This window comes from Gobio gobio (genome assembly GCF_949357685.1).
Source record: "Gobio gobio genome assembly, chromosome: 8".
Lineage (NCBI taxonomy): Eukaryota > Metazoa > Chordata > Actinopteri > Cypriniformes > Gobionidae > Gobio > Gobio gobio.
The window spans coordinates 8873525-8894005 of NC_137114.1; the positions used below are offsets into that span (position 1 = coordinate 8873525).

The window sequence follows — 20481 nt, forward strand, 5'->3', positions numbered from 1 at the left end:
CTCTTTACATATAGAAGAGGGGAATCTCCTCAAACACTACCAAAATGCAGCATCCACCTGAATGATGCAATGGCAGCCATATTGCGCCAGAACGCCCACCACACACCAGCTTATGGTGGAGAGTGATGAAGCCAATCAGTATATGGGGATGATTAGGAGGCCATGATGGACAGAGGCCACTTAGCAAATTTGGCCAGGATGCCGGGGTTACACCCCTCTTTTTCCGATGGACATCCAGGGATTTTTTATGACCACAGAGAGTCCTCGGTTTTAAGGTCTCATCTGAAGGACATGCTTGTTACAGGCCAGTGTCCCCATCACTATACTGGGGTGTTAGGAACCACACAGACCACAGGGTGAGCGCCCCCTGCTGGCCTCACTAACACCTCTACCAGCAGCAACCTAGTTTTTCCCAGGAGGTCTCCCATCCAGGTACTGACCAGGCTCAACCCTGCTTAGCTTCAGTGGGAAACCAGTCTTGGGCTACAGACTGTTATGGTAGCTGGTCAATATGTCCTGGGCTTCAAATACATCAGTATCCCTGAGCCGTGATAGCAGTTGGGATGGCTTCCTTTAAAAGAATGTGTCATTTCCTATCAAAACTCAGATGCTCCATGTTTAAATTGATAGTTGACCAGTTTTCAGAGTTAATTCACAGCCCAAAGTTGTATAGTCTCTACAGTCATGGAAATTACGTCAGGTTTTCTGGAAGAAAGAAAGGCATGTGTGAAATGTAAAATATTGTTTTTTTTTTTCCAATTGTGTGCATTACTTATATGTACCACTAGAGGGCAGTGTAAAATCACTTGTGACCTCAAATATCCCTGTGCTCATAATATCTGTGATTTCAAGGGGAAAAAGCCCCTGATGAGTGTGATGAGGCTGAGGCTATTAACCCCGAGAGATCAAACAGTTAATGCCGATCCCAAGACTAAACAATTACCTTTGGTTTTTTTTGTTTTGTTTTTTTACATGCACCATAGTAATTCCTCTGTACTATAGTATAGTAGAGTACCATAATATTACCATCTGATATTATGTTTATTCTCCCACAATACTTTCGGTGTGAGGGTAAAAAAAGTACTGATGTACAGACTGTAGCAACATCTGTGACAAAACAGAAACATATTCAATCTCCCACTAAGCTAAAACCCAGGAAGTGAAAGTTCTGTCATATATTGGAAAAAAGGGTGGGGCGCACATGCACCCCAAGTACAGTTTGTAAAAGTACATATGCTGAAATATAACCATTACCCTTGAAAGCTATGTCCTATTTGACTTCAGTGAAAAGTACACTTTTGTGTTTTCAGGACCTGGTGGGGTTTACCCCTATGGCTATGGTAAATATTATTAGGCCATCATTAAGGAGAACAACACATTAAAGACCTACCAAAGTCAAAGTCATGCTGAATGTTTCTTCCTCCTGTTGTTTTAGGCCCGTTTTATGGTAGCACTGGAATCGGAACTGGTGTGTTACCTGGAGCCAAACCTCTGAAAGCCCCTGGTAAGATTCAAGCACCTTTGCTGCAGATTACTTAGGCAACAGTAACCAAGTTTACATGCACAAAGATATTCAGCTATTGGAATTATTTGGTCAAAATGTTTACCAGACTGCCATAAGCAGCATATGCCTGTGTTCATTAGAATTCTAGGTTAATGTAAACTAGGGATCGACCGATTTTTTTTTCATCAGCCTTAGCCGATGACCGATACGGGCTGCCGGTTTTCTTGAGCCGATATTTGGAGCCGATACTGCTTTTGCTTCCTCAATTTACATCATAACACCTTCAGAATTCATAAGATCCATTGTAAAGGAATGTGCATGTATTAATGTAATCAGAAAATTTGTATCCCTATATAGAAGAATATCTGCTGAATATGTAAATGTATTATATTTTGGAATCATGTCTTGACCTCAACCTTATTTGGAAAATGATGTCCATGCAAGTATAGAATAATTCTCCAATCTGCATCTCACTGAATGCCGACTCCTAGTGCCTACTTGACACGGTGTGTGTGTGTTTGGTCCAGGTGTTGGAGGAGCAGGCACAGTTGCAGGTGTAGGTGGTGTTGGAGGGGCAGGAGGTGTTCCTGGACTCATACCTGGAGCAGGTGAGATGTCATGCAAATCCACATTACTTGATACTTGATCATTAAGCAGAGTCCCTGAAGCTTAAAGGGTTAGTTGACTTTAAAATGAAAATTACTCCATGATTTACTCACCCTCAAGCCATCCTATGTATATTATTAATAAATATCCTCATGGTTCCAATCTTTATAATGGCAGTGACGGGGTCCACAAGTTTGAAGTGCATACATCCCTCATAAACGTACTCCACATGGCTCCGGGAGTTAATAAAGGTCTTCTGAAGTGAAACGATGCGTTTGTGTAAGAAAAATATCTATATTTAAAACAATATTTAGCTTCCGCCAGACTACCTTCCGTATTCAACTTGTGAAAAAATCATGACTGGCGTAGCATAAAGCATTTTGAACTGCACTTTCCCTGTAAGTTGAATACGGAAGGCGGTCTGCCGGAAGCTAGATATTTTACTTTATAACATTTTAAAATGGGATATTTTTCTTACAAAACTCGTTTGTAATCGTTTCGCTTCAGAAGGCCTTTATTAACAGCTGCGAGTCTAATGCTTTTGAAACAGCCAATGTTTTTTTTTTTGTTGTTGATGGAATGTCCATCCATAGACTTCTGTACAGAAGATGTGCAGTTAGTTAGTGAAGGTAGGAGGGTGCTCCAGAAATGGATGTAAGCATCAGTGCCTTGGACATGATGTCTTACACAGATGTGTCCGATTGAAGAGCAAATACTGTATGTCCTGGATCAATTGTAGAGGAGCATTAGAGTAATTCAGTCTAGAGACTAAGTAGTCTGGACAATATGCATTGTGGAGATGAAGGTTATGTTTTTTCGATGTTGTAGTGCACAAATCTCAAATCTCTACACAGCAAAAACTCCAGTGTTAAATTAACTCTCCTGGGAGTATATGTGAGACCACACTCAAGAGTGTTAAAGTGTTAAAATAAGAGTGTTAAAATAACACTGAAGCAGTGTTAAAGTTAATGAGATAATTAAGTGATTAATTGAGTGATGATTGTCCATTAGTGACGAACACCTGATGATAACAAGCAAAATCGCCAAAGGAGAACACCACAATTCTTAAGCCACCATTATGGTGATCAGTGTTTGATTTAGTTTGGATCTTAACCCTTGACATTTTACACATTAGATTTTGTTATGGTTGCTTTAACAGCCAGACAAGCAAAGAGTAAAAGTAGGTCAGGAGGTATTGGTTATGTTTTGACACAATCATCAATTAAGCTGAATCATTGATTATAGCCTTATATCTGAGTTACATTTACACCAGCCTTGTGATTCCAAGGGATAAAATCAAGCATTTTGTACTTAATCCAAAGGTTTTCTTATAAGTTGCTCTGATCAAAAGACAGCAACAAAAAAAAAAAAACATTTACACAGATATCAAGAATCAGCCTGAGAATCTCAACAGTGGTGACCATCAAAAAGCAAGTTGCAGTGCATTCTGGGAGCCATCAATCAAAATTCTTCCATGGCTCCCATCATTCATTGCTGCATGAATAAATTATGAGCTTTACGAGCTGTTTGTCACCATTGTTGAGATTCCTACACTGATTCTTGATTTCCGTGTGCCTACATTTTTCATTTTTTTTTGTCAGAACAACTTTTAAAAAATCCTTAGAATTATATTGATAATGCTGGATCTTACATTATAAACAACAAGATAACCCCAACTCAGAGACTAGGCCTTAAATGAGGTTAGTGATTCAGGTCAAGTAATGACGATGTCAAAACATAACCAACACCAAGTAATCAGCTTTTGCCATTGCTTGTCTGGCTGTTACAACTTAGTTACAGCACCAAACAAAATATAATATTAAAAAGTCAAGGGTCAAGATCAAAAGTAAAGCAAACAATGTTCGCCATAATGGTAACTGGAATTTTAGATTTTTCTCATTTGGTGATTCTGCTTGTTAACATCATGTATCTTCAATAGTGGCCAATCATCACTCAATTAATCACTTAATTATCTCATTAACTTTAACACTGCTTCAGTGTTACTTTAACACTCTTATTTTAACACTTTAACACTCTTGAGTGTGGTCTCAAATGTACTCCCAGAAGAGTTCATTTAACTCTGGAGTTTTTGCTGTGTATGACTGAGCAGTGACTGAGCAGTTCCTGGTTGGCCTGCATGCTATTTTCATTGATGTTGTGTTAAACTGATGGGCTGGCTTGGAAAGCAAGTAGCTCTGTCTTTGCTAGATGGTGTTCTTTCATCCAGGCTGAAATGTCTGTAAGCCAAGATCTGTGCAGCCACACTAGGATTGTCAGACAGGGACGAAAAGATGAGCTGCATGTAATTGCTGTAGCAGTGGTAATCCTTCCATGGGGATAATAGGTCTCTGGGATGTTGTGTATATCAGGAATAGGAGATGACCAAGCATTAAACCCTGAAGTACCCCAGTCCCAATGGATAGTCAATGTAATTTAGACTTCCCTTCAAGGTGCTTTCTCATCTATAGTTCGGCACATTTTTGGTCCAGACCAAGGGCAAATAAATTATACATTGTAGCATTTTTCAGTCGTTTTGGTTCCTTTTCACACCACGGTGATTGCTCTGGTCCGAATCAGTTGACGAGTTGGTGAAATGACCCAAATTGCAGTCACGTGACAATATCCACATCACTTGTTGGCTAGATGTGTCTTTGGACATATTTCCTAGACTGCTCTTCGATTGGTCAGAATTAAAAATGCGGGAAAATTCCAACGGAACTCCCGGAAGTATACAAAGAGAGGAGGATAAGCCAGCCAACAACACGCCACTTTTGTAAGTCATACTATGGAGAGATGACTGTGCAGGCTGATTGTGTCCCTGGTCATCATATACTACATAGTTTGTATACACCACTTTAGGCAAACTATAGCCTGACGTCTTCATACCCAGATTCTAGTCAGAATATGAGTCTGATCTGCTCCATTGGGCTGTGATTATGGGACGTGTTTCAACCGAACCAGGAAAGAAAATGCCTCTGCACTCAATTGGATAGACCTACAACCAATCACAGCAACGGAGTAAGTGACGTGTTGAGCGATGCATAGTTGTCAGCAGAACTCAACTGCACTCACACTGGAAGAAGAAGAAGAAGATGAGTGTAAACGATCTTTGCCGGTGTCGTTAAAAAGAATTTAAGGATATACAGAGTACTTACAACACGATCATCATTTCTGAGAGAAATAGTAAAGGTGAACACATACACCAACAAGTTCTCCATTTAGGATTAGAACAAATTCAACCCAAGCGCTCCGTGATGACGTGGATGATTACGTTACTGTTGATCATCTGTCCATCATCGTCTAAAGCCCGCCCTAACAATTTCATTGGTCCGAACAGCTCTGGTTCAAGCATAGTTGCTCCACAACGGATCAAGTCCAGACCGAGCTTCCTGACCTCAAATGTTGTGGCGGGGTTCAGCTGGCATCCAGGCTAGGCAAACTACACATTTCGAGAATGATGCGCGGATGCGGCTGGAAAATAATGTTTTAATCCATTTCAAACGGCGAAGGCAGCTGGTTTAGTCCAAAACCTGCGCTGTTCTTTAGGCAGTTGGTTCTGTTTTAGGACGGATCACGTTCTCACCACAAATGAACCGCTCCGGCTCAACTTCACACAGTAAATTCCCATGTGTTGAATTAACACCGCTCTGTGTTCATATGGGAACCACCACATTAAATCAACTGAAGATAAAATAAGACATTAAATCTCTCTTATTACAAACCAGATTGATTTTATTTCTGACATCTACAGAAGTTCTTATAGAGAATTAACAGAGGTTTAGAGGGTGATGTTTTATTGAAAATGTTTGGTCACCATTATGGTGATTAGTGTTTCATTTAGTTGGGCAGTTTGACTCTTGGCCTTTGATGTCAGTTTGTGGTCTTTGATGTCAGTTTGTGGTCTTTGTAACAGTGTTTACTCAAACACATAATTTGTTGCAAAAGAAACCATGAACATAAACGGTCTTGTGATATATCTTTCAACAGCATAAAGGAGAATGATATTTGATACATAAAAATAAACTTGGACAATTGTTATTACTAGATTTTCATCAGAAATCCTTTCTTGCCCAATATCAAATATTCAGAGTTTAGTTATTGAAATATATTGTGAAAAAAAAACCCACTTTACGCACACCCACACAAACATCAAGAATCAGAATATTAATCTCAATGACGGTGACATGCTTCATGCTGCAATGCATGCTGGGATATATAATCATCATAGTATAACACTCATGACTCCCATCATGCATTGCAGCATGTCACCATTGTTGAGATTCATATGATGATTCTTGATGTCTGTGTGCGTAAAAAATTGTTCCCCCTAAAAGTATTTAAACATCTAAATTTAGGATGACTGATCTGTGGCAGTAAAGCATTTATGGTAAAAATCTACTAACATATCACCAATTCTCTCAAAAATTAGTTTAGTCAAAAATGTTTTCTTTCTTTATGATGATAACTATATCATGTGATAATTTAGGTTAGGGTTAGGGTTAGGCTTATGGCTTCCTTTTCAACAAGTATGTGTTCCAGTAAACACTGTTACAAAGACCACAAACTGACATAGCATGCCAAGTCAAACTGCCCAACAAAAACACTGATCTCCATAATGGTGATCAATCATTTTCCATAAAGCATCAACATCTGAACCTGTTGATTCTCAAAAAGAACTGTAGACAAATGACAGAAAAAAAGAGATGTAGTGTCTTTTCAGTTGATTTCATCTAAGGCTGTGGCTGAAGTCAGTTGTAGTTCTTGTGTTTCTCTTTCCGTCAGTGATTCTGCTCATTATCATCAGGTGTCTCCAATAATCAAACAATCATCACTCAATTAATCACTTAAGTATCTTATTAACTCTAACACTGCTTCAGTGTTACTTTAACACCCTGCGGGGGGTTCCCATATGAACACCGAGCGCTATTAATTCAACACCGGGGAATTTACTGTGCATGATCACTAACTGCGCAGACTCGAGACCCAAGATGTCAGATGTCAACAGTGATGCCAGTAACGCGTTACTTAGTAACGCGTTACTCTAATTTGACCACTTTTTCCAGTAACGAGTAATCTAACGCGTTACTATTTCCAAACCAGTAATCAGATTAAAGTAACTTATCCAAGTCACTGTGAGTTACTTTTTTTTGTCATTTTCCTTAGTAAAAATATATATTTTTGCTTTCTTGTTTAGTCTCAGCAGGGTTTTTCCTGCATAGAGAATTACGAGGCGGCCGCTCCGTCTGTCGACAAAACTCAAGACAGGCAGTCACTTGCTCAGATTAGGCATGTCGTGATAATTAAATAATCATCAGAAATATATATTGTCACATTATCCTTCAGCAATCATTATTAGTATATTATTATTTGCTAGTAGCCTACAAAGTCATCTAAAGCCATAGCTGAATGTCTTTCCTCCGCTGCTCTGTCATTCTCCGTTCAGCATTCAAACTGCGCGTCGTTCGGTTCCAGTCAGCAGCAGCACGGTAAAGCTCACTCCAATATGATATATTCCCGTTATAATACTTGATATGTTGATAAAATAATTTATCTTGCTGGAGTTTATCTAGCGGTTTCTGAAAGATGTTGTGCTCGCTACTCAGGTGACAACACAAGGACTATTAATTAGCATCACACGCACAATAACCAGAATTAAAAACTGTGAAGAAACAAATAATCAGTGAATGTTTGGACCGATAGGCTACATAGTAGACTAGGATTTGTGGGCTCGACGCTCATCTTCTCTTTATGCCGTGGACTTTTCAATGTGCACTCGCGCTGCACTGCACACTCTGATTCCATGTTGCTTTAAGCGCATCATTCTGCACCCGGGATGCGCATAAGCGCTTTGTTGCCGCTCTGTTTTGAAGCGTTTCATATATTTTCATAGTTTTGTGCACTTAAAGATTATTAAAAAATATATTGTTCTCACGGATCGATCATATATTTGTTGTCCCTTTACAGAGCTGCACATTACGTTTACAATAAAATATAAATCTTGTAATTTTATATTATTTGTGTAGGCCCATATAATTATTTACATTCATATATAAATATAAATTAAAAATTAAATATAAATTGTTTTTCATAAATATATTTAATAAAAACAAAGTAATTTGTACCTTTTCATTAACATGTTTAGGGTTTTATGTTTAGTGTTTTATGTTTAGTATAGTGTAACATGTTTTCATTTTTATGTTGAGGCTGCAGAGGTGTTGTCGGCAACTGATGAATGTAACTAATAAAGTAACTTGTAATCTAACTTAGTTACTTTTAAAATCAAGTAATCTGTAAAGTAACTTAGTTACTTTTAAAATCAAGTAATCTGTAAAGTAACTAAGTTACTTTTTCAAAGTAACTGTGGCAACACTGGATGTCAAGATGTATTTTTTCACCAAAATAGTTTTATATCGCAAATGTGACATTTTATAAGATTCAGCAAACCACACAGTACCAAAATATCTCATAGAGTGCAGTGTCTCAACAGTGCAGTGTCTGCTTTGGTAGCATACCAATGGTATATTTGTGGACAGAAGGTGACGATGATGTAGGAAATTACATCGTTGCGATGTCCTCCACACGGACAGCCTTGATTCTGTAATGTGACCAATGCCAATTTCACTCTCAAAATAGTGAACCTACAATTGAAACAGCTTTGTTATTGTTATCTGTATTGGAGTGCTGTAAAAGACACTGAGATCATATGTTGCAGGTGGAGGGTTTCCAGCAGGTGTTGGAACTGGAGCTAAACCACCTAAACCAGGTAGCAAAATAAATCATACTCAAACATATCCATATTCTACAACACGACTCCACACTGTAATGCAACACTGTATTTCAAAAGCATTGCCAAGTTCATCTTCAGAGATTTTCCCCAAGAACAAATGTACTCTCCATGGCTATAGATTAACACTCAAGCTTCAATTAATTGTGCATTTTCTCCACTGGGGAATTGTAGAGGATGTAAGGAAGTGCATATAACAAGTGCTGAGTGTTTATTGTTTTCTTTCTCTAAATTGTTTTAGCTACAATTGTGATGAGTATGTTTACCATCTTATTCTATTAACAGGCTACGGCTCTTTGGGTACAGGATATGCACAGCCAGGTGAGGCCCAGCATTAATGGTACAAAGAATGATGGAGGAGAATAGTTATATTTTCAATAAACGAGAACCAGTGCTTGAAGCTGGCTTTTATGCACCATACTGCCAATTATATGCTATTCTGTTAACAGTACCAGGAATGATTTTCCTGTGGTCTTATGGCGTCTCGGTGCTCTCTTGACACCATAATACCCCCCTTCCCCTCCCCTTTACACATATACATACATACACATTCTTATCAGTAACACACTTCTGTATTCACTATCTTTCTCTCTCTCTCTCTCACACACACACACACACACACACACACACACACACACACACACACACACACACACACACACACACACACACACACACACACACACACACACACACACACACACACACACACACACACACACACACACACACACACACACACACACACACACACACACACACACTGCAGTGAGGCTGGGATCATGGATTTGTCTGCATTAATCCTGTGAGCTCTCGTGTGATGTGGTGTCACTGTGTTCCTTCTAGCGCCATCCTTTCAGAATGCATTCCCAAATTCGCTTCTCTGCTTATGCAAAGACACGGCAGCGAGCAAACCCTGCAAAAGCCATCTGTCAGAATATTTGCTGTAGAAAAGAGTCACAACAAAACTTCTCCTGAGAAAAAAACTGAAATACTCTAACACGTGTCTAACTTAGAGTTTCAGAAGGGATCTCAGCTATGTTAATCTTTGCTTACATTTGCCAAAATGCTAAAGTGTTTTTACAAGATAACAAGTTGTAATCTTAAAATTGCCAGGAATTTACAGTGAAATGAATGCATGCTGGGTAATTCTTCTTACACATTTCTGTTAATCGACAGCACAATGATGCTGACAACACTGTAATTTACTGCTCTTGTTTCACTGTCAATTCACATGATAAAGTTGTCTTTAATCATGCCACTGTAAGAAATGATATAGTTTAGTGCTGTAATTGTTTTGAAGTCACCATGATGGTGATCAGTGTTGCATTTGCTCGGGATCTTCCACCTTGTATATTCATATTCAAATTTCTGATCTAGCCATGTCAGAAGTGAGACAAATGAAAACATTTGTTAAAACAATGACAAGCTAGAATATAACATAAGCTAATCAGCAGATTTTAAGTTAGTCAAAGTATAATATTATTAACGTTATTTCAGCATAAATATTCCCAATATCTCAAATTCAAAATCGTTTGTAGACGGATATTTGACAATAGTAAAGCAGCAGCTGAGATTTATCTTTCAACACAAGATGTTTTTTCTTCCATAACCTAATGATGCACAGACATCAATACTCAACATACAAAACACAACAATGATGACACTCAATAAATAATATTAAAGATAAATTATGAACATTAAAAAACAAACAAATAACACAAACTGCTAAAAGTGAACCAAAAATAAGTTCAGCAGCACAGATCAAACCAATAGAATCAAGAAAGTCCACAGCATAATCTAGTCACGCCGCACTGCATGCTGGGTAGCTTCATAGTACATCTGCACTATAGAAATACAGTCTGATATTCCAAGAGTGCAGTTAGACACAAGAGAAGTCCTACTGAGGAATTACTGTGAAAGTCATGCAGTTATTAACCTGGAATATATTGTCATTTCACACTAAACATTTTAACAGTGTACCTATTGATAAATACTTATGCACTGTACACATTGTACAATTTGGGGCTGTCCCAGATGAAAGATAACCAATCGTGGCGATATCTGTGGTCGAGGCTCCATTTGCAAAATTGGCCTTTTTTCCCAAGCCATGACCGCGTCCATATTCTTGTCTTTTGCTTCCCTCTTTTTTTTCACCGCCACAATTGCCAAAGTGCGATTCATCTTGCAATATTTATCTACCACTAGCGCATGCTAATGACGTTTTATTATTCGATACTAACTTGCATTGTAGCCTACTATTCAATACATACATATCATACTTTTACAGTTTATTCGATCAATGTGGTACAGTGTGATTTGTAATGATCTGTAGCAGGCATTGGTTCAACTGAGTTGCAGAACAAAATCTTTGAATCTTTTCTCCCTACAGGCGGTGCAGTTCCAGGAGGATATGGAGGATATCCACAAGCATATCCAGGTATCGTTTTATAAAAATAATCCCAGGCTAAACTCATACTGCATCTCCATATGGAATTCAACCCCTCTGTTATAGACTACATCTCTCGTTTATAGAGCCATCTTGGTGGGAATATGCACATTTAAAAAATTACTTTTGACTAGTGCTGTATTTATCAGAGGATCAGAGACAGGCAGGACAGGAACAGGACCTACAGTGGTTTGGTGCTTGAATGAGCGGTATTTAAAACTGTACAATCACAGCTGTGTTCCTAAGGCTGGTGTGATAACACTTAACACAATTATTTTGGTAATAACAGCATATTCGCTGCTGTTCTGAAAAACTCTAGAGAGAAACAGAGCAGGAATTCTACCTCGCTTCGGATGTCTCCTAATTACAAGGTTACAGATTTGAAGGTTGTAGATTTGTTCTCAAATGTAGGGCTTTCGTTCTTTTAGACCAATGATATACCATATAAAGAAAGCAAAACAACTATTATTGAGCAATATGTATAATTTAATCTTGTTTTAAGCAAAGAAAACATGTGATAGAAAATATTTTAGATGTAGTTCCCACCAAACGGTAGTTGATCATGATAGTAGTCAAAGTGTGCTAGGACACCTGAGTGAACTTGAGGACAACTGTCTTCATGCATCTGCTAAAAACACACTGAACATAAATGATGAAACACTTGCTGTGATATTTTAAAATTTTTAAGCCTGACTCCCAGCAGTACTCTAACTTGTCTGTACCTGATACCAGACCATAAATGAAACAAGGTTACACTTTATTTAGCATCCTGTTCCCCATGTACATACTATGTACTTAACCATTTCAATAACTGGGTAATAACTAGGTACTATCCCTAAACCAATCATAACCTGTGTAGTTACCTTATATTACCCAGTACTTTCTGGAGTAAGTACATTGTAAGTACATGTAAAATAAAGTGCAACCTTAAAGTCCTCATGAAATCAAAATCGATCTTATTTACTTTGTTAGCACACATTACAGGCCTTAGGGTGAACAATTAATCCAAAAAATAGTTTGCCGTGGTAAACTTTAATCAAAATCTGAAAAGTAACTTCCGGTCTGGAATGGCGTTCCCTTTCCGATGACGACTGTGTGACGGCTTGGGTTTGAATATCCTTAACCACTCCCCTCCCAACCGTTAATCTGCTATGAGCGAGAGATGGAGAGAAACCATGCCCACTATTCAATATTCCCATTCACTTGGAAATACGTCACAGCACTGAAATAAAATCAGCTGCAACTTCCGGTTCACTGGGACTTTAAAGTTAAAAAGAGCCATTGTTCACTACGGAAGGACATGTAGACATTGACCCACTGAAATCCGCTTGCTATGAAAAGTGTGGTTTGAAATGCAAATATCATGCAAAGTGCATTTGCATTCTTACCATAATGTTAGTCTCAGTGCTTGCTAATACTCACGCTCAAGCTGCTGTCATATACGGCACGCTATTACGTGTTAGTCATTATATAATCACAACGTAGAGATGCTTGTGGGTTTATTATTATTTCCATCCAGATGCTCTTGGTCACAGCTGGTCATAAATCTCCAGCTGGAACAAACTGTAATCCTGACACTCTCCTTTGGCTGACTCACCGTTCCTGTATTCATCTATTTCACACCGATATCCCTCTTTTTACTTACATAATAGAGACAATGACACTCAATCCCTTTGAACAGCTCATAATAATGTAATGATTTCTTGTGTTTTAGGAGGATATGGAGCAGGACTGTCACCACAACAAGGTACAAGCTCTTCCAAACCCTAAAAACATCCCTGGAGGTTGCGGTCGTATGAGACTGAGCTCTAGTTATTGGACTAAATCCGAAATCACCCCCTAAACCCTCATTCCCTATTACCTACGTTAGTCCACTAATACAGTTTACTTGAAGGAGTGAATGAAAACGAATGTCCTATTTAGTGCCTAATAGTGCCCTATTTGAGGGTACAGGGGGCGATTTCGGATTCAGCCTTGGACTGACGTGGTGGGTGTCCTTCCCTCCAAACCAGGGGTTTCCAATCCTGCTCCTGGAGGGCCACTGTCCTGAAGAGTTTAGCTCCAACTTGCCTCAAACACACCCGCCTGCAGTTTCCAGTAAGACCTTGATTAGCTGGTTCAGGTGTGTTTAATTGGGTTTGGAGCTGAACTCTGCAGGACAGTGACCCTCCAGGAGCAGGACTGGACACCCCTGCTCTAAACTATATACATGCAATAAATTAGAAACCTTAGTAAATCAAGTATCATTAAAGTGGTTCATATAACTCATGCACTATATTCCAAGCCTTCTGAACTCAAACAACAGCTTTGTACATTCAGTTCAAAAGCTCATTGTGCTAGCTTTGATGTCAGTGTATCTTACAAGAACATTACAAAATGGGCTTTTTGTTATTATAATTAAATTGGAATTTAGAGATCATGAGCAAAAATGAGCTTTTGATAAATTGTAGTGTTATAACCGTCTATACTATAGTATGTGGGGACACGAATGTATTTCATTTTGTACTTTTTTTCCACAGCCAAAGCAGCCAAATACGGAGGTGGACTGTCGGGATTCCTGGGAGGAGGTTACCATGGTATGTGAGAATGATCCGAGTCTGCAGTGAACTGATGAGACAGAATTAATCCCTGCCGCCACATAATCACTGATTTCTCATAATCACTGCTCTCATTTCTGATGTCCTCAACTAAACGTTCTGATCCCAAATCTCACCAAACACTGGCCGCCTACTTCTCAAGTTTGGATTGACATGAATCAGTGAACATACGCGAGTTTATAAAACAGAGCCACATTGGTTGGCGTCTGGATGAGGATAATTCCAAACTCACATTCAATTCTGACTCCATTCAGATATGAAATAGACAGATTTCTGATTGATAAAACCAAGTCCCATTCAAAATGTTGGTAACACATTTCAATAAGGTTGTTATGGTTAGGCAGGGATGAAGAAAGGCCAGGATCTAATTGCAGCAGTTCAAATAAAGATAATCCAAATAGGCAAGGAAGATGACAACATAAATGATGACAACAGTCCAAACATAAGAACACAAACGCAACAACTTCAAATCAAATAACTGAAAGACAGGGGTATATATACACAGGATAACAAGAGACTAACAAGAAACAGGTTTGAGTAATCAATCACTATGGAAACAAAGGAAAACTGGAACTACATTTAATAATTTAGCAAACACTTTTATCCAAAGCCATTTATAAATGAGGAGAGCAATAGAAGCAATCAGACCGGGCAACAATATGCAAGTGCTGTGACTAGTCCCTAACTTAACAAAAGAAGTGAGACATCAGGACAAAATATACTTCAAAATAAAAGTCCTTAAACACAAGAGGATATTTTGACAACGGTACCCTTAACTAACATTAACTAACAACGAGCAATACATTTGTTACAGTATTTATTAGTAACTATATATGGCATTAAAAATGAAGATTCCAAAAGAAAAGTTTACTAAGAATGTGAATCTAGAAATATATTTAGATATCTTGAATACTTTTAGAGTTACAGGCATACAAACTTTAGAAAATGAATATTTATGGCACTCAGGTATGTTCTATGGAATTGGGTTGATAGAAAAAAAGGAGATACATCTCTAGTTTTAACATTATTTGTTCTTTAGATATTCCCCTTTAAAAGAAAAAAGTATCAGCTGGATGCAAAGTGACCCACATTTGGTTTTTGACCACTGAAAATGTGTACAATTTACCAATTTGCTCATGGAGCCACATTTAGATCTTCATATCTCTGGGACTGAACCATTGAGGGCCTTTAAAATGAAGATACCAAAAGGAAAGTTTGTTAAGAACCAGAATCTAAAAGGATATTAAGATATCTTTAATACTTCTTGAGTTACAGGCATGCAAACTTGAGGCAAAAAAAAAACACAAGAAGTGCTTTGTTTCCATTTTTTAACTGTCACTGTTGGAATATAATGAAACAAAGACTGCTAAAGTCAACAGATTTTACTAATAGGCCTACCAATCTCTGTGTAAAAATAAATAATGATGCTGCCATCTTTATTAAGTATTTTTACACCCCTGTAATTTGGCTCGAAAATCTCAGGTGAAAATTGTCATTGACCCCCTCTACAAAACAGAGGATTCTCTGTCAATATACATCAGTAACATTTAATATTTTGGCTTTCATCACTATTTATGTTTGTCTTACTACAGGAAAAATATTAACAAAATCAAAAAATTTGAGCAGTATCAGTATTTTCTACTGCACAAGAGGCGTGATCAATGAGCATAGTTCAAATGACTCTGTACGCAATTGGATAGTACTTCAACCAATCAGACCACAAGAGGCGTGATCAATGAGCATAGTTCAAATGACTGTACGCAACTGGATAGTCCTTCAACCAATCAGACCACAAGAGGCGTGATCAATGAGCATAGTTCAAATGACTGTATGCAACTGGATAGTCCTTCAACCAATCAGACCACAAGAGTCGTGATCAATGAGCATAGTTCAAATGACTGTACGCAACTGGATAGTCCTTCAACCAATCAGACCACAAGAGGCGTGATCAATGAGCATAGTTCAAATGACTGTATGCAACTGGATAGTCCTTCAACCAATCAGACCACAAGAGGCGTGATCAATGAGCATAGTTCAAATGACTGTATGCAACTGGATAGTCCTTCAACCAATCAGACCACAAGAGGCGTGATCAATGAGCTTAGTTCAAATGACTGTACGCAACTGGATAGTCCTTCAACCAATCAGACCACAAGAGGCGTGATCAATGAGCTTAGTTCAAATGACTGTACGTAATTGGATAGTCCTTCAACCAATCAGGCCAACGATCCATCGCTTCTCTTTCCGTCATTGTGTTAAACCCGCCAATAGCGCGCCAGGTGGATAAGCCGGTTTGTGATTGGTCCCTGCAAATTTGTAACGGAAGCAGGATAGAAATATGTACATGTTTCCAGCCTGAGCTGCAGGGCGAAATCAAATCGCCAGCAGATCGTGCTGGGTTTACCCAGTCTATGATAAGGCTGCTTTATTCGCAAATGTTTCATGCGATATTCCCATTTTGCGCATTCATTTAAATGCGCAACTTTGGATGGAAACATAGCTATTGTTAGTTCATATTAGCAAATGGAAAGTGTTACTAAATCTTGTTTCAGCCACAAAGCATCTTGTCGTATCACGTCTCAAGGGTTAGTTCACCCAAAAATTCTTTCATCGCCCTCGTGTCGTTCCAAACCCATCCGGCTTTCGTCCATCTTCGGAACCCAAACAAAGTCATTTGTAGCATGTCGTGTACGCTGAGGCTTCGTCTGACGTGTGGTGTCATTCTGCAGGTGGAGCGGGATGCCAAGGAAAATACTGCGGGAGGAGAAGAAAGTAAACGATCTCTTCAGATGTGAAGTGACCTCAAGAAACATGGTGCTACTGCATGCTCTAGAATGTACTTTTGATACTCGAACAAACAATCCCATCATGCACAAGTGTTATGTTTTTTTTATCGATAGTAAATATTTGTAACAAATCCAAATCCATGAAACGTCTGGTGTTTTGTGGCATTAATTCCAATCCTGATTGTTTATGGCACATTCCATCATGTTACTGTTTCCTGTTGTAGGGTTGCATATATAACCGGGTTCATCAGATGCCAATGCTATTGTGTAAATGTAAAGGTCTTAAGCACCGACCTCTTGATTTTGGAGTTCTGAGACCACCCGAAGCTCTTTAGTTCAGTTGCAGTCATGATCTAGCTCTCTAGACTCTTAAAACAATGGCATTTCTCGCCAAACGTACGTAGTGCCTTGCCTGCACAAGATCTTTTCCCGTCCTTAGAGTAAGTGAAAGCATTGAGCTCCAGGAGTCCTGTCATACTGCTGATTAAACTCTGGGTTGAAACACTTCACATCTGGCCGTGCTTCAGCTTAGCGGTTTGCTTGTTATTTTTGACCCTTCACCAGCTTTCTGTGCAGATGAGCCAGTCCTGTATGAGTGAATCCCCTCCAAAAAGAAAAAAAAACAAACAATTTTTCATACAGAAAATTGTGCCTATTTTTAGGAGACAACTAAGCAAATCTTATTACAGTAATGCGTTCTGAGCTTTTACTTTTGAGGGGTTGTTTTGTAATTATTTGTAATCATTAATTATGCTCAATGGTAATGTTATATTCTCATTACTGTAATACAATCATTTGTATTTCATGTTCTCGACATGTTTTGTGAGATTCGCCCCCTCATGAAGCATTAGCGAGCGTCTTTTGATTTGAGACACTCCGCCCATGTGTTTTTATAAGTAGGCCGTAACATGCATGCAAATGCATTTAAATACATTATGCGAAGAGAGCTTTGTGGATGGCAGAACGAACGTATCGCAACATTCATTCCTGCACACCGTGTGAAGTATGAAGAGCTTTGCTCTGATTATGCTAAGAACAAGCAGAAGTAAACGACGGCTTGTGTCTAATATCAATCACCGTGTGGAAATCTGTTTCGGTATCTGTCCGGTGAAGGGAACAAACTGAAAGTAAACGTGTAAAATAGTAATCATTATGTACATTATGTATGCTTAAATCTGGAAGATTAACAGATGTGCTTATGTTTTTCCCTGGACCCGGGGACTACAGGTGCTTCCATCATTTGACCGAGAATGTGTTTCTTTAATCATTGTGTATTCACATAGAATTAGTTTATATATATAAATACATACATAAATCATATGCGTACAGTAAGTTGGATCATTATCAACAGGTTACTTTGCCTTGTGTTGTTTGTTTTGCACCATAGAACTTGACATGTTGACCAATTATCAAGTTTGTACACATCATATGACAATAACTTTTCTTTTTTTGCTTTAAATAGCTTATGCATTGTAGTCACTCTGGAACTTGCAAAACTGTGTGTGATATTTTAAGATGCGAGTGTCTGTGTGTAGGTTATGTACGTAAATCCCCCCGAACTGTGTGTGTGTGTGTGTGTGTCCGTCCCAAAAGCCTAACTAGCCAATGTATTATCAAACATATAATGTGTCGGTTTTTGCTATATTTGGTTGATACTGTTTTTCGATCCATCTGGACACTTTATCATGTATTAATATACCTGGTGCTGTATTTGACCTGCCTGTGAGCCCTACCAGGTCTTCTGTATTGTGCCGTAGGATTTCCATCTTATTTAAATAAAGGGGCGGGGCTATTGCACTTTTTCCACAACCTATATTCTGACTAGTTCCCGGAAATCCCGGCATTTTACCTGCTCTAGTGAAAAATGAAATAAAATATTTTACATAAATATAAAAAAACAAGTGTCTCTTGGTATGCTTAATTGTGTCAAATGATGAAAACATGTTTTTTTTGTTGTTGTTGTCAAAGTATACTAAAGCACTGAGCCCAAGAAACCGTGGCTTACAGTGATTTTAGGACAACTAAGGGATGTTGCGTCTTGCCTAAAAAAGAAAGCACAGCTTCACGGGATTATTACTTTTATATTAAACATTTACAACATATACCTGCAAGCTTCCATAAAATAAACACACAGCAACAGTAATACTGATGTGATGAGGTCACAGGTGTGTGTTTATAGAGTATTTTACAACAGCGTCGAATGGGCCATCATAATCCAGGGCTGAAACTATTAATTTGATAAAACAATATACACACTGTAAAAAATGACTTGATCAATAAATATGTTTTTACATTACTTCAACTCACCAAAATAAGTTAAGCCAATTTAGGCTTTATTTTTTAAATTATATGAGAACTCTTTTTAAAAGTCAGTTTAATGTTCATTTTAATGACCCAAAAGTAAAAACATTAAATGAAAAAAATAGATATATTTATATGAAATTGTCACTGTTCTTTTTTTATTAAGTGTATGAACATAGGCTGTCTTGTTATAATATGACATTTTTTTAAATAAAAATAGGTTACACTTCATTTTAAGGTGTCCTTTTCAATTATACAAATACGTATGGGTAGTATTAATTAAAGGCACAATATGTAAGATTTTTGTAATAAAATATCCAAAACCCACTTGCACAGTGTGATATATTTCATGCACTTGTGTGCTTACATTATCCCAAAAGGTCCCAAGGATTTGTAAATCCAGAAAAATTCCAATTCCTTGTCTTTGACGCCTATCAATGATGTAATATCTGCGCTATCCTCCGTTTCCGCTTGTAGAAACCATGGCAACACACATGGACAGCATTTAGCACGCCGCTGTTGAGTCATTTAGTCGTCATGGATCACAATAATTCATACAGAATACAGAAGAAAAAAAAACATAGACGTATATCAACCGAGTAGGGATGTCACAATACCAGTAATTCCAGTAGTTAAAATTTTACAGTTCTCGGTACCAATAGAAAAATCTGTTGGAACTATTTTATTTAACAATTTGAAAATATGAAATTCAATTAAATGAGTTTATTATTTATGATGACTAATTATAAGTACATTTATAAGTAAATAGTACATATAAACATTTAAAGGCTAAATGCTGTTTAAAAGTAAATGTTTATAAAAAAAGTGAAAAATAAGCAATCCTCTATGCACACCCACTACTAATAATAACAATAATAATCATTTTAAGAATGATTATTTTTAGTGTTAGTATTATTATTACATTGAGACGTAGCTAAATCTACTGTACAACGGTAGGCTAATATATTTCTGTCAATTTCTTCAAGTTAACTTGTATTTTGACGGATTGCCATGAAGCGCTTTGAGTTTCTGTGAGTTTATGAAATGATGATAGTTTTCTCAAATGAAACGGTAAATGCTCATGAAGTGACACCAGAGCAGCTCTGGAGAGAAGTTAATGTGTTCATGTCCTCATATAGTGACACAGCAGAAGCTGTGTGTGTGCGGCAAATGAAACCGTGCGTCTGCGCCATTTATTCACACAGAGACACGCAGAACATGCAGGATTAATATTTAAATAGTATTTTGTGGTTTAATATTCACAGACACTAGTCTAAATCTCTACAGTCTGGAGCCCTGCGCTTACAAACACGGAAGAGACTGAAAGCAGCTGCCTATTAGTGTGTACTGAATATACTCTGTGCTACCGGTACTACAGAAATGCTGGTATCGTCACATTTTTTTAATTTCAGTACCTCTCACAGAGGAGCTTTGGAAGCATAAAAGGAGGCGCG

The 20481-nt window shown here is 38.0% G+C and overlaps 1 protein-coding gene across 9 annotated transcripts in view; it reads left to right on the plus strand.

Moving 5' to 3' along the window:
- Window positions 1-18618, plus strand: part of elna (elastin a) — a 105297-nt gene extending 86679 nt beyond the window's left edge. For 7 of the 9 annotated variants that reach the window (XM_079823123.1, XM_079823125.1, XM_079823130.1 and 4 more), the window contains 9 exons: window positions 1311-1340; window positions 1436-1504; window positions 2032-2112; window positions 8823-8873; window positions 9180-9215; window positions 11287-11334; window positions 13058-13090; window positions 13863-13919; window positions 16670-18611. In XM_079823123.1, coding sequence (XP_079679249.1) covers window positions 1311-1340; window positions 1436-1504; window positions 2032-2112; window positions 8823-8873; window positions 9180-9215; window positions 11287-11334; window positions 13058-13090; window positions 13863-13919; window positions 16670-16716 — 452 coding nt within the window. In that variant the 3' untranslated portion in view covers window positions 16717-18611. Of the gene's footprint in view, window positions 1-1310; window positions 1341-1435; window positions 1505-2031; window positions 2113-8822; window positions 8874-9179; window positions 9216-11286; window positions 11335-13057; window positions 13091-13862; window positions 13920-16669 lie in introns of all 9 variants that reach the window. The other 2 variants (XM_079823128.1, XM_079823131.1) reach the window with 1 other exon arrangement.
- Window positions 18619-20481: the final 1863 nt, after the last annotated feature.